We start from the raw sequence: 14,822 nt of genomic DNA, 5'->3' as shown, positions 1-14,822 counted from the left end.
AGCTAGGACCTCCAATATAATATTGAATAAAAGTGGTGATAGAATCTCAATCTCAAAGAGGAAACTAAATGTTTCACAATTGTAGTATCTGCTGTAGGCTTTTTTCAAGTTAAAGAATTGTCTATTACTAGTAGTTTGCTAAGATTATTTTATAGAATATAAATGGATCTTAAATTTTACTAAATGCTTTTCAGCACTGATTTAGGTGATTGTTCTACATATTTTAAAATTTTTTTCTATAATCTGTTAATATAGCAAGTTACTTGAATAGATTTGCTAATGTTAAGTCAAATGTGCATTCCTGGGATAAATCCAGTTTGTTCAGTTTATAAATTGCCAGATTCAGTATGTTAATATTTTCATTAAGACTTTTGTCTCTATATGCAGGACAGGTTTTCCTATAATTTTGCCTTATACTATTGAGTTTTTGTATCAAGATTTGCTAGGATCATTAAATGAGTTGGGGAATAAACCTATTTTTCTCTTCTCTGGAAGAATTTGTATAATGTTGAAGACATTTCTTCCTTGAATGTTTGGTGGAAATTATCAGTGAAGTCAATTAGAATTTTGTTTATACAAAAATTTTTAATTACTAATTGAGTTTCTTTAAAGTTATAGAACTATCCAGGTTTTCTATTTCTTCTAGGTATACTTCTCTAGGAATTTACTTCCCTCTGTCTATCTTGGTCAGTCACAGTAGAGGTTTAATTGATTTTGCCCTTTCAACTTTTGACTTTGTTTATCCTTTTTATTGTATGCTTATTTTATATCTCATTTTTTTTGTTCTCATTTTTGTTGTATTTTTTCTACTTTTGAGGGTAGAGGGGCTTGTATTGCTTTTTGGGAGCCTACCAAAGTGCAGCTCTACCTCTCAACTCACTATTCCAGATCACCCATTACAAAAGCAGCACTGAGAGCTTTGTTCACTCTCTAGTTTTCTACTTTCTTCAGGTCTTGGCTTGGGGATAGTTGTTTGATGTTTCTTCAAAGGTTTTCTAAAAAATATTTTGTTTAGCTTTTTAGAAGTTATGTTCAGGTGGTAGTCCTACTTTATGTAAGCAGAAGTTCTTCCCAATATTTTTAAAATTACAGTGTGATCTTCCTGATTGTCTAATACTCAAATAAGAAAGCTGCTACATATGTAAGTGATCTTGTTCTCACTTTTACTATTATTTGGGGCTTACCAAATGTTAAGATTTATCCAAAATTCCCTCAACCATTTGCAATAATTTACGATAATTGGGCAAAGGCTCCGAAGAGCAGCAATAGGGAGACCAAAATGTTCTACAGCTTTGGCAGTGGTAGTTGTGTACGTATATCTTATCACTCTGGACCTAATTAATTCTAGTTCCAATTCTAACCAATAATCTAAAATCCAACAGAATGGGCAAGGGTTTTTATTAACATTATAATTCTAGGGTTTAAATTGTTTGGATCAGTTGCCTGTTTTGAATTAATTAATTTGCATACATGGAGCAGTGATCTAAGCTCTGAAAAAGTTAGGAAGTTGAGACAATTCCTAGTTCTAAGAGTTTGCTAAAGTCCTAAATACGAATTAATTATCTTGAAACATGAAATGTATGTGTTTAAGAGCACAGACTCTGGAGTGGGAACACCTAGGTATAGATTCTAAGTTTTTTTGTAGAGGGATGAATTGAACATATTATAGTAAAAATACTGTAAGAGAGACACAAAGTCAAAAGAACATTGAAGGGCCGGCCCGGTGGCTCAGGCGGTTGGAGCTCCATGCTCCTAACTCCGAAGGCTGCTTGTTCAATTCCCACATGGGCCAGTGGGCTCTCAACCACAAGGTTGCCGGTTCAGCTCCTCGAATCCCGCAAGGGATGATGGGTTTGGCCCCCTGCAACTAAGGTTGAACACAGCACCTTGAGCCGAGTTGCCTCCCAGATGGCTCAGTTGGTTGGAGTGCGTCCTCTCTACCACAAGGTTGCTGGTTTGACTCCCATGATGGTTGAAACTGGCTGTATAATCATGATGGTTGACACTTAACTCCCGCAAGGGATGGTGGGCTGCGCCCCCTTCTACTAAGATTGAACAGGGCACCTTGAGCTGAGCTGCCGCTGAGCTCCCAGATGGCTCAGTTGATTGGAGCGCATCCTCTCAACCACAAGGTTGCCAGTTCGACTCCCGCAAGGGATGGTGGGCTGCGCCCCCTGCAACTAGCAACGGCAACTGGACCTGGAGCTGAGCTGCGCCCTCCACAACTAAGATTGAAAGGACAACAACTTGACTTGGAAAAAAAGTCCTGGAAGTACACACTGTTCCCCAATAAAGTCCTGTTCCCCTTCCCCAATAAAATGGAAAAAAAAAAAGAACATTGAAAAGCGCGCCGACTGCCTGGGAGTTGGGAACAGATTTCATGTGGGAGATGGCAACTGAACTTAATCTTGATGGTGGGGTGGAATTGTAGCAGTTGTACTTGGGACAGAAGATATTCCAAGTGGGATGACAATCTGTATAATCAAAGCTTGAAAGTAGGAGAAATAGGGGCAAAGTTGGAACTCAAAGAGAATGGTGAATCATCCTAGAGAGTAGATACGTTGAAAAAGATTTGTTCAGTTCTCAGAAGTATTTTGACATTTTGTATGTTCTTGAAAGCCATTAGGGTCTTTGACCTGTGTTTTTAGAAGATTGTAGCTATGACAGTGGTTCAGATAAAGGGAAAATTTGGAAGAAGGAAGACCTATTAGGAAGATTTTGCAATAGCCTTGGCAAAAGAAGTTAGATTGCAAAAACATTCCAACAGTAGGATCAAAATTGCCCATGAATTAGCTAGTAAAGGGGAAGGAATTCAAAGCTGATTCTGAGATTAAATGTCTAGACAATTGGTACAATAGCAGTATCATTTGCAAACATAATGAAAATGAAGCAGGTTATTAAAAAAGATTATAATTATGGTTTTGAACATAAATTGAGTTTGAATTTTATATGGCAGGAAGGACAGCCAGCGGGAAATGTCAACTTGAGATAGTTTGAACTATAAATGTGTATTTGGGAATCATCTGCATGGAAGTGAAAGTTGGAATCCTGGGAGTGAATCAGCTCAAAGTGTGGAGAGAGAACTATTTAGAGCAATACCTAGAAGAATATGTGCTTGTATCAGTGGAAAAAGGGAGACAGCAAAAGAGAAAGCAACTCTAGTTAAAAGGGTAGAGCAGGAAAAAAATTGAATTGAAATTTCTTGCAGCTATTAAAATTTAGGAAATTTTGTAACAAGTTATTTGACTAGGTTTTCTGACAAAAGATCATGATGCCATTGTTAACAAGAATACCTAGGTGGCCTGGGCGGCCAAATAGCTCAGTTGGTTAGAATGCGAGCTCTGAACGACAGGGTTGCCGGTTCGATTCCCACATGGGCCAGTAAGCTGTGCCCTCCACAACTAGATTGAAGACAACGAGCTGCTGCTGAGCTTCCAGAGAGGTGACTGGATGGCTCAGTTGGTTAAAGAGCGAGCTCTGAACAAGAGTGCCAGTTCAATTCTCTCGTGGGATGGTGGGCTGCGCTCCCTGCAACTAAAAGATTGTAAATTGTGACTGGACTTGGAGCTGAGCTGTGCCCTCCACAGCTAAATTGAAGGACAATGACTTCGAGCTGATGGGCTCTGGAGAAACACACTGTCCCCCAATATAATTTATGAAAAGAAAGAATATCTAGGTGACCTTACTATCTTAATATGTAATATGCTATATTAACGGAAATAATATATTAAAATTATCTATATTGGAACATAGAACTATTAAGTAAAACAGTGGTCTCAAGTCCTATTTCTTCTCTACTGCCACCACTTCATACTGGCTGTATAATCATGATGCTTGACGCTTAACTGTAGTTCTCAAACTGTGATCAGTGCAGTTTCATTCACATAGTGGCTGATTTAGAGAGAACTGGTAGGATCACCTAGCCGAGCAGAATGATCATTCTAATCATAAAGTTTTAATTAGAATGGCTCTTATAAATTTCCTCTCTCAGGGCATAAAAAGGACAACTGTAATATCCGTGCTTTACTTTCCCAGCATATTAAATAGAGGTGCCTTCTGTACATCTGATCAATGCAGAAATACAAGAAAGAATTTGTAAAGTGTTATTCTAACTTTTGAATGTTTGTTTTTATGCTTAATGGCCAGATTTTGGTGTCTTCCTTTCTTTGGAAAGCAATAAATTACAGTCATTCCGAGCTTCTTTTTTCACCAAACCCATAAATAGATACATTGCCAAGAATTCCAAGTACCCCATTTTGCATATAGAGTATCAAGATTATCTTCTTAAAGCCTTGTTTGCAAAATAAATTTTTCAGTATCTTGAAGAAATTGGTGGCCTTTGAAGTTTCCAAAACCTTGTGCCATCCATTGTGCTAAGTGTTTTGCATGAATTCATTCATTTAGCAGTATTTACTGCATGCCTACTATATGCCAGAAATTGTTGTGGACAGTTGGGATAGGGTAATAAACAAAACAAAAATCCCTGCCCTCATAACCCTTTTATTTAGTGAGGATGGACAGGTAATAAGCATATTTTGGTAATAACCAAAATAAAATGTGTGGACCATAAAAAGATGATAAATACTGTGGTAAAAAACAGAGTAAGGTGAGTCAGGAGTGCTGAGCTTCTGACTTTGGTGATGGAGATTGATTGCATTATTAAATAAAGTGGTCAGAATAGGCCTAATGGAGATGATTGCATTGAAGTTAACCATGCAGATATCTGTGAGGAGAGCATCCAGGCAAATGAAACAATCTGTGCAGAGACACTAACGTGGGACCGATGTCTGGGGTATAGAAGGAATAGCAAAGAGGTCAATATGGTTCCAAGTGATTGAAGGAGAGGGTGGTAATGAGCATAATGGGCTGGAGGGGAGAGGGAGATCTCGTTACTACAGCAACACTCTAAGTACCATTGCAATCCCCATTTTATAGACTAGGAAATTGAGACAGAAAGTAAAGGTGGCAACCTGCCACATTTACTACAAAATCAGGAGATGGCAATAGCAAGAAACAAGCAGTTTCATCCATTTATATACTGAAGGTTTCAAAATGATTTAACTGATTATTTCTTTATGACCCTCTTCAAAATATTAGATAAAAGGTCAACTTTCTGAAGTGGATGATTCATTGAACAATGGCTATACTTCAATTTTTTTCTTTCTCTGTAACCAACATGACCATTTATTGGGCTTGTAATTTCATCAATGTTTCTTCAATATGTATGACTTCTTTTTTCTTGGCAGTGCAGTAAGCATCCCTGTAAAATGTTTTAGTACAAGGGTTTTGCGTTAGGGTAAATCCAAAGTTTAGTTCTTCCAGCCTTTTCATATTGAGCCTCCTTAGAAATAATCATAATGATGTGTTGTGTTTTCCTTAACTTTTAAGTACAGAAAGACACTGTAGAATGTAACATAGTGATAATGACATTTGTACATTACCTGTGTATGTTCTGATGATCAGAATGAATCAATGTACTGGTAGTTTCAGATCATCTGGCCCATGTATATACTACTCATGCTGGAATGAATCAATGCTTTAATAATATAATTTGATACAGAAAATATTTTTTTTTAGTTTTTTAAAATTAAATTTTTTGAGGTAACATTGGTTCATAACATTATATAAATTTCAGGTGTACAACATTGTAATTTGATATCTGTATACTCTATTGCATGCTCACCACCCAAAGTCTAGTTTCCTTCCATTACCATATATTTAACCCCCTTTACCCAGTTTTCCGTCCCTCCACCCCCTTTCCTCTGGTAACTACCATTCAGTTGTTTCTATCTATGAGTTTATTTTTGTTTGTTTTGTTAGTTCGTCTGTTACTTTTTGTTTTCTATTTTACATTATACAGTTTTTGTTCTTTTCCATCTGACTTATTTCACTTAGCATAATACTTTCAAGATCCATCCATGCTGTCACAAATGGCAATGTTTCATCTTTTTCATGGCTGAGTAGTATTCCTCTGTGTGTGTTTGTGTGTGTGTGTGTGTGTGTGTGTGTGTGTGTGTGTATGTACCACATTTTTATCTAACCTGTTGATGATGAACACTTAGGTTGTTTCCATGTCTTGGCTATTGTAAATAATCCTGCAATGAACATAGAGGTTCATACATTCTTATGATTAGTGTATTCAGATTTTTTTGGTATATCCCAGAAGAGGAATTGCTGTATCAGAAAAATATTTCAATAAAGACAATCATTTAAATAATAGAAAAATTTAAGAAAAAAAATTTATTCGTGCCCAGTTCATTGATCCCCTAGATCATCTAGAGACCATTCTCACTCCACTTCCACGTTAAGTGACTAGAGGGATTCGAAAGTCACAGGGAAAGTCACCATTAGGTGAAAAGGTATTTAGTAGCTCATTTTTATAGATGTTAGATTAATAGTTAAGAAAGCTGTTATTTATTCTAGGGTAAATATTTTACTATATTGGGAATTCCATTTTTACCTACGTATTCATTCTAAATAGATTCGATCCAAATTTGTTGACTTTTGTAACCTGTGAATTTTTCAGCATTGACTTTGTATAGGTGATGATTTAAAGAAAAACACTTTGCTGTATTCATGGTTGTTTACATAACCTTTTAATCTGATAGTTAATAAAAAATAAATTACATCCTTGGTGTTTCTTAGTAGCTTCTCTGAGGAGCAGTGAATGCATAAATCATATTATGTGGGGTTGATTTAATTGTTTAGCACTAACATGCTTTTGTCAAGTGGGGGCATCATTGGTCTTTCTTAAGTAAGCTGTATGGCAAGAATGGTTTGCTTGTTAACCTTAAATAATATTAAGGTAAATAATTATTCTCCTTTTACCTTATTTTAGAGGGTCTCTATTTAATGTCTATAGCCAGCACTCTTAATTGATAGCAAGATTTGAAGTCCAGAAATATTTAGTAGTTTTCTTTTTAAGTTTTCAGTTGTATCAGCCTCTAAAGTTAACATCACAAAAATGTGGTGGTTTTTCAGTAAAAGGAAATGTTATGATTTTAAGAATAAATGTTTTAAGATAAAAATTTTATTACATAGTCTTAGTTTTGTTGTCATCGTTGTTATATGATCAAGTATATGCTTAAGATTTAAAACACACACATACACACACACACACACACACACACACAACTGACCTAATATTCTAAAGCTGCAAATCCAAATTACATACTGTTGTGTGCTGTTGCTACCAACATATCTGCCTGTTGGTAATAACTAAATTTGTTCCGCCATTATTAAATTTATGTAAGAAGTGTGTTTGATTATGATTATCATTGTGCTATCTAAAATGTATGTGATAACTGTATTTAAAAAACTTACTATGATTTTGATCTTTCCATTACTAACAACTTGTACTAGAATTAGACTTCCAAATATATTATTCTTTAGTCAAAAAGGAACTATATTTATACCTGATTGCATTTGGGGAAAATTTTTTAGGGTGTAATGTGTTTAAATACTTTAATATAATGTTTCCATCAATATAGCTCTTGGCCTGTTCTTATGTATAAGTTTAAAATCTTTCATATCTACATCTTTGTCAGGCAAATGCCATAGGCTAAAACTGAAGATAATAACTTAAGATTCATGTCTCTTTCTTGGAGGTTACAGTTGTCTTGAATTGACTGTTTTGAAGGACCTACACTGACATCAAAGAGTTCCAAATGCTCTAGTAAGATCAATTAATGTTAATTTTCATCTTCCATTAGCTTATTTTAATGGTTTCCTCTTTTTTATTTTTTCTAGCCAAGTCCTATACCAAGTCCTGTTCTGGGGCGAAAGCCAAATGCTAGTCAGTCATTGCTTGTATGGTGCAAAGAAGTTACAAAAAACTACAGGGGAGTGAAAATCACCAATTTTACTACATCGTGGAGAAATGGCTTATCTTTTTGTGCAATATTACACCACTTTAGACCAGATTTAATGTAAGTAGAAAATTTTCCATTCTCTATACTTTGTAAATAATAGCTTTTGAAAAAATAAAATAATTTCTTAACACATGTCCTGAAATACTCGACTTTCTATTTCTTTTTATTACCCACACCTCCTCTTTTTAAGAGAAGAAGTGTATGCCAGAAAGAAAAGTTCTTCCTTCTGGATACCTAAAAACAGTCTTTACTGTTTTGTTAAAAATTATTTTTCTCTTTAATCTCATACAAAGAACTGACTTCAAATTATTATGAAAATTGGGTTAGTGTTAAATGAGATGAGACAAGTAAGTCTGTAGCTCTTTGTATAGTGACAACAAGGGATTGATTACCTCATAGTAGATTTGGTTGTCAAGGCTAGTCTCTGGGCCCCTGCCTTAACTTCTCTTTCAGATGGAAGGCTTCAGGCAGTGAAACATGTAGTCACTGTGTTTATTTATTCATTTCCTTAATTTTCCACACTATTTGTTTTGTTGATTGAATTGCTGTGAAATTGCTACTTACTCTTTAGTATTATTGAGTGTCAAATTTTTAGATTCAGTTTGTTTTAAAAACAGGTGTTTTATCAAATACTGTATATACCTACTGTGCCATTTTCTCCCTCAGTGACTACAAGTCTCTGAATCCTCAAGATATTAAAGAGAATAACAAAAAGGTAAGAATTGCCAAGAAAAAAATACGTACTTTCAATTTTTGCTTCTCCACAGGCTTCTATTAATTTGGGGAAAGTGAGGTTGTTTTGTGAGGTCATAACTGCAGCTCACAGAACGCAGTCTGCTTCCTGAAGTTAAAATAGGATGCGTGGTTCATTCTAGTTTGTCACGGCCTTCCTTTAAAGATCATAACTGCCAGACTGGCATCAGATTTTATTATGTGTATGAACTTCATTAAATTAAATATTTGTTAAAGCATATAGCTTTTATTCAGGGTTTACTTTTAATGATACCCAAAGCTGTTTGTTGTGCCATACACTATTATGAGTTTAGAAAAATCAGTTGGGAGGGGATGAGGGCAAGAGCCTAAAGCCAAGAAAGAATGAGTATGTTCCTAGAAGCAAAAAAAATAGGAACATTTGTTCCTTTTTTCATTATTTTTCATTTTCTGATAAACTGTACAGTTTTCTCCACATAATTAATTAATTAATGTACTGAGGTCAGAGCTTCCCAGTTGGTGTGTGGGGACTATTGATCCATTCAGCCTTCAAGGTAACAGTGCAAACGGCTACATTGCTAGAGCCCCAAGGGCCAGCTGACTGGCAACAAGCTGACTTAACTATTTACCCCAGTGTGCAGTATAGTATTACAATTTTCTATGTGCACCATGGCATGAAAAAGGAGGGAAGCACCTAACTCAACACACAGTAGGTACTCAATTAATGGTTTTTTGTTGTTGTTGTTGTTTTTGCACTGAATTGAATCATTCACCTGAAAAGTTAAATGACATATATTATGGTAGAAAAAGAGTTCTTATCCTGGGAGCTGTGGACAGAGTTCAGAGGGTCCTTGAACATGGCTAGGGTAAAAATATATTTTATTTTCTTAAATCGTTAACTGAAATTATCATTTCCTTCAATTAGGAATTTAGGCAATAAACCACTATAGTATGAACCATACCTGAGACTTTGTCACCTTTAGAATCTCAGAAATAATCATATTGCTTTATAGTTGTAAATATCTAGAAATAACCTTTTAAACTCATCACTTCTTCAAATATACTGCAGTTAATTTTACAGTATTCATAATTCTCCAAATTTACAGTATTCGTAAAAAGAACATATGTTATTACTTCTCAAATTGAGTTTTGCTAATTTTTTCAGTTTCATTTTTCAGTACAATTTTTTTCTTTTGTAATTCTGTGTATTTTATACATGTAAAACATTATTCTGAGGAGTTCAGTGCCAAAAGGATTCATGGGACAAAGTGATTAGTAACATCTGGTCTAAATAACATCTGGTCTAAAGTTTTAATCTATTTTAAATTAGATATTTAAATCTATTAGATAATTTAATCTACCTTAATTAGCTAAAGTAAAACCACCAGTGATAAAAAGGAAAGCTTGATAGAAGACGTTCAATTAATGGGTGAGAATGTATATGAAAATAATTTTTTACTTTTATTGATCTTTAAAACCAAAAATTTGTATTGCCATTAAAAAAGTTTTATTTATTTGGATGTGCATGATGCTCACTACGGGCGTACATTTTAAAATTGTCAATTTTTTTATTGAAACATGCCACCAAAAAAGGTAATCTTAAAAAACTCAGTATAATTTTCTTTATAGAAATCACCTTTATGGTGAGCATGCTACAAAATAAGTCATTCTTTTGAATTAGTTCTTGTATAATTTTGGAGAAGTTGTGTCTATCTAAGTGAAATGCTTTGTTTTTTCATCAATTAAATTATACCTTTAGATATGAAAGTTTTTTATCTGTATTTTTTGCATTTGAATAAAATGCTAAGCTAATTTAAATGTAGATAAAAACATTATAAAATAAATCATTTTTGTAAAGTGAAACTTTCAAGTTACTGTTTGCAATTTTAAAAAGAAAACATTTTTTATTTTACCGAGCTATATATTTTTAAAGAGTATGGGGAACTTGCTTAAGGCACAAGTTACACTTCTTTACATTATTTTTTCAGGAATTTAATAATGAGCATACCTTGAATTTACATATTACTACATAGAGATAGAGGAGAATATCCTACTGTATTAAACTTTTTTCTTAAAATCGTCCAGGTCAGATAATCATGGATTTTTTGAAGGATTTTAATTTAGATGATCCTGTTCTTTGAACAATTCAATTAATAATTGTTTTTATATAGTTTTCTCTTTTCATCACTTTGCAACTTCTTACCTGGTATCTACCTTGAGTATCAGTTGCTACCTGCAGATTTATTTCCGGCTTCACACAGTTCTTCCTGATAACCCCATCTGCCCTTGATTGGACTTAAAGCAGCACGAGAAACAATGCCTATGTCTTAAGTTCCATGCAGATGCAGAACATAACTGGAGGGTGACTCCCCCTTACCAATTAACATCTAGGAAGGAATAAGATAATGTTCTTTGAAAGACCTCTTTTTTTCTCCACATACTAACAACTAAAAACACAGTAGGTGATTGACCATAGCAGAAGAGGTTAACCTATGGGAAAATTCCTTTATAAAGTCTTGACCTCACTTACAAGAAACCTGGTTTGTTTTTAAATGTTTTTTTAGTGTAATTAGTGTGCATAAAATGAATTGATACATGAAGCAGAACACCAGCAGGAGATTCCCCACAAGGAAGCGAATCATTTTCCCAGGTCTGTAAAAAGTGCTGAATAAAAAAGGTATTTACCTGTGACATCTGATCTTAGCCAATATGTCAGTGTTTTAGATAATTGGGAAATGTTTAGAATACTGCCTGTGGTGCTTTTCCTGATGGTCTGCAATTGATGTCTGTCAATCAAGTTGTCAAGACACAAGAAGAGGAAAATGACTTTAATTTTCCTAAAAGATGTAAAATAACAAACAGGCCTAAACATGCACACCAACTGAGCCATTCTCTCAAGTAAATATTTTGAGGTCCCTATATTATGAAATACAGTGCTGTGAAAATTGAAGAGGTTTTAATATTGCAATTTATTTTTCATTTTCTTTCTAACTTATTCCACAACATTTATTCAACTACAGAAAGGATACAAGACAAGGATTAAATTCAAAGGTAGAAATGCACTTTTTAACATGTTAAGTGCAAAAGACTGATTGCTTCTGAATTGTAATATGATTTCCTCACATTTCTTTTAAGAAAAGCTTTGAGTTATGAGCCTACATCTAGGTTGTTACAAAGACTAGACATTTCATATCCCAAAGTGAGACTATAACTAGATGGTCTTTACTTTTTCCAAGAGTATATCTAAACCTTTAGCCATATTTTTAATGCTTCCTAGCAACACAAAGCTGTTTTCAAGGGTTAGGTCAGGATACTAATAATTAATTGTAAATTGAGAAACAGCTTTGATTCTTCAAAACTAGAAAAACCTGATATGCCACAGTCATTTAAAGGCTAACAAAAGTAATACAATGCAGCCTCACATTTTCAACTAGGTTGTACTCCTCAAAACATTTCATTCTTTCCAAAATGGATAAAGTGAAAATGAATTCACTCTTCTAATTATGAAAATCAGTCTTAATTGGGCATTTAAAAATGTTTCCATGTTTCTAGACTTAAATAGCACTTTCTTGTATTTTATACCAGCTAATCAAGTTCTTTAGGGATATTTAGCTGTATTTTTTCTTTGCAAATCACTGGAATTACGTGACCATGGAAAATAGGATTGATAGGAATGATAAAACACCCCGATGAATTATTTCTTTATACCTTACATCTTTATCTTAAAAATCAATGCTAAGGTTTTTTGTTTACCTCTCATTTTTGCTTATTTTCTGTATTGAAAAAGAACGTTTCCATTGTCATTAAGAACATTTTTTTTCTCTTGTATATACGTTTACAAGTATCTGACTTGGAATTTTGTTCTGCTTATGTGGCATAATGTCAGTAATGTAATGTACACTCCTACAGCAACAACAAAAATCCATTAAAATTTTGCTATTTTTTTTAATGGTAACTTAATCTTATTTATTTTTTTAACTTTTTATGAGTTTTTTAAAATCATTGTTATTAAAATATAGCTAACATACAATATTATGAGGTGTGATAAAAATATAGTGAATGTTTAAATAAAAAAATTATTACAGTAAAAGATACATTGCCATTCATCTCCCTCAGAATACTCCCCCTCACTTCGAACACACTTATCCCATCGTTCTTGCACTTTTTGAAGCAGTTCTGGAAGTCCTTTTTCGTGAGTGTCTTTAGTTGCACTGTCGTGGCTGTCTTGATGTCCTGAATCATTTTGACTTTAGGGAAGAGCCAGAAGTCACACGGTGCCAGATCCAGTGAAAACAGTGGATGAGGACACACTGTAATGTTTTTATTTGACAGAAATTGCCATATACCAGAAGCAATGTGACACAGAGCATTGTCACGATGGAGGATGATTTACAGCACACTTTAAAAACACACCTTCCCTCAACCGTAGCTCATACCCGACTGACTGCATCGAACAAGTTGAAACTTGTCACACACTGTTACTAAGGTTCGATGTGTTGTTTCCCGTATTAAAGATCCCTGCCTTTTGTTGGATGGCACTCGGCAGCCTCATTCACCATATTTTGTGATCACACCTGGTATATTAGTTTCAGGTGTACACCATAGTTATTCAACATTTATATACCTGTCGTGTTTCCCCAAAAATAAAACTGGGTCTTATATTAATTTTTGCTCCAAAGGATGCATTAAGGCTTATGTTCAGGGGATGTCATCCTGAAAAATCATGTTAGGGCTTATTTTCCAGTTAGGTCTTATTTTCAGGGAAACACGTTAAGAAGTGATCACCATGATAAGTTCAGCAACAATCTGACACTGTACCATGCTATCACAATATTACTGACTATATTGCCTGTACTGTACATTACATCCCCATTGCTTATTTGTTTTATACCTGGAAATTTTAACCTCTTATTCCCCTTCACCTTTCCCCCCCTATTTTAAATTTTCAATTACAGTTGACAGTATTATTTTATGAGTTTCAGGTGCACAGCATAATGGTTAGACATTTATATGATTTATGAAGTAATCCCCCTGACTAGTACCCACCTGGCACCATACATAGTCATTACCATATTATTGACTATATTCCCTGTGCTTTACTTTACATCTCATGACTATTTCATAACTACCAATTTGTACTTCTTAATTCCTTCCCTTTTTTCACCCCGTCCCCCCAACCCTCCGCCCATCTGGCAACCATCATTTGTTCCCTGCATCTGTGAGTCTGTTTCAGCTTTGTTTGTTTGTTATTTTGTTCTTTATATTTTACATTTATATTTTACATTTAAGTGAGATCATATGGTATTTGTCTTTCTCTGTCTGGTTTATTTTACTTGGCATAATACCATCTCGGTCCATCCATGTTGTCACAAATGGTAAGATTTCATTCTTCTTTTATGGCCGAGAAATATTCCATTGTATATATGTACCACATCTTCTTTATACCATTGTCTATTGATGGGCACTTATGTTGCTTCCATATCTTGGCAATTATAAATAATGCTGCAGTTAACATAGGGGTGCATATATCTTTTTGAATTAGTGTTTGGATTTTTTCAGGTAAATACCCAGAAGTGGAATTGCTGTGTCATAAGGTTGTTCTATTTTTAATTTTTTGAGGAACTTCCATAGTGGCTGTACCAACTTGTAGTCCCACCAACAGTGCATGAGGGTTGCCTTTTTTCCACATCCTCACCAGCACTTGTTGTTTGTTGATATATTAATGATGGCCATTATGACTGTTTTGAGGTGATATCTCATTGTGGTTTTAATTTGCATCTTTATGATAACTAGTGATGAGAATTTTTTCATATGTCTATTGGCTCTCTGTATGTCTTCTTTGGAGAAATGTCTGTTCAGGTCCTCTGCCCATTTTTTAATTGGATTGTTAGATTTTATTTTTTTTTTTTTGGTGTTGAGTTGTGTGAGTTCTTTATAAATTTTATTATTATAATTATTATTGCGGAAGGGGAACAGGACTTTATTGGGGAACAGTGTGTACTTCCAGGACTTTTTTCCAAGTCAAGTTGTTGTCCTTTCAATCTTAGTTGTGGAGGGTGCCATTCAGCTTCAAGTTGTTGTCCTTTCAGTCTTAGTTGTGGAGGGTGCAGCTCAGCTCAAGGTCCAGTTGCCATTGTTAGTTGCAGGGGGCACAGCCCACCATCCCTTGCAGGAGTTGAACCGGCAACCTTGTGGTTGAGAAGATGTGCTCCAACCAACTGAGCCATCCGGGAGCTCAGC

The 14,822-nt window shown here is 34.7% G+C and overlaps 1 protein-coding gene across 12 annotated transcripts in view; it reads left to right on the top strand.

The window, feature by feature from the left end:
- Window positions 1-14,822, top strand: part of EHBP1 (EH domain binding protein 1) — a 422,624-nt gene that overhangs the window by 314,272 nt on the left and 93,530 nt on the right. For all 12 annotated transcript variants that reach the window (XM_033124978.1, XM_033124981.1, XM_033124988.1 and 9 more), the window contains 2 exons: window positions 7,750-7,928; window positions 8,538-8,586. In XM_033124978.1, the coding sequence (XP_032980869.1) occupies window positions 7,750-7,928; window positions 8,538-8,586 (228 nt within the window). The remainder of the gene's footprint in view (window positions 1-7,749; window positions 7,929-8,537; window positions 8,587-14,822) is intronic.

Source organism: Rhinolophus ferrumequinum, chromosome 13 (genome assembly GCF_004115265.2).
Source record: "Rhinolophus ferrumequinum isolate MPI-CBG mRhiFer1 chromosome 13, mRhiFer1_v1.p, whole genome shotgun sequence".
NCBI lineage: Eukaryota > Metazoa > Chordata > Mammalia > Chiroptera > Rhinolophidae > Rhinolophus > Rhinolophus ferrumequinum.
This window is presented reverse-complemented; position numbering and strand designations above follow the sequence as displayed.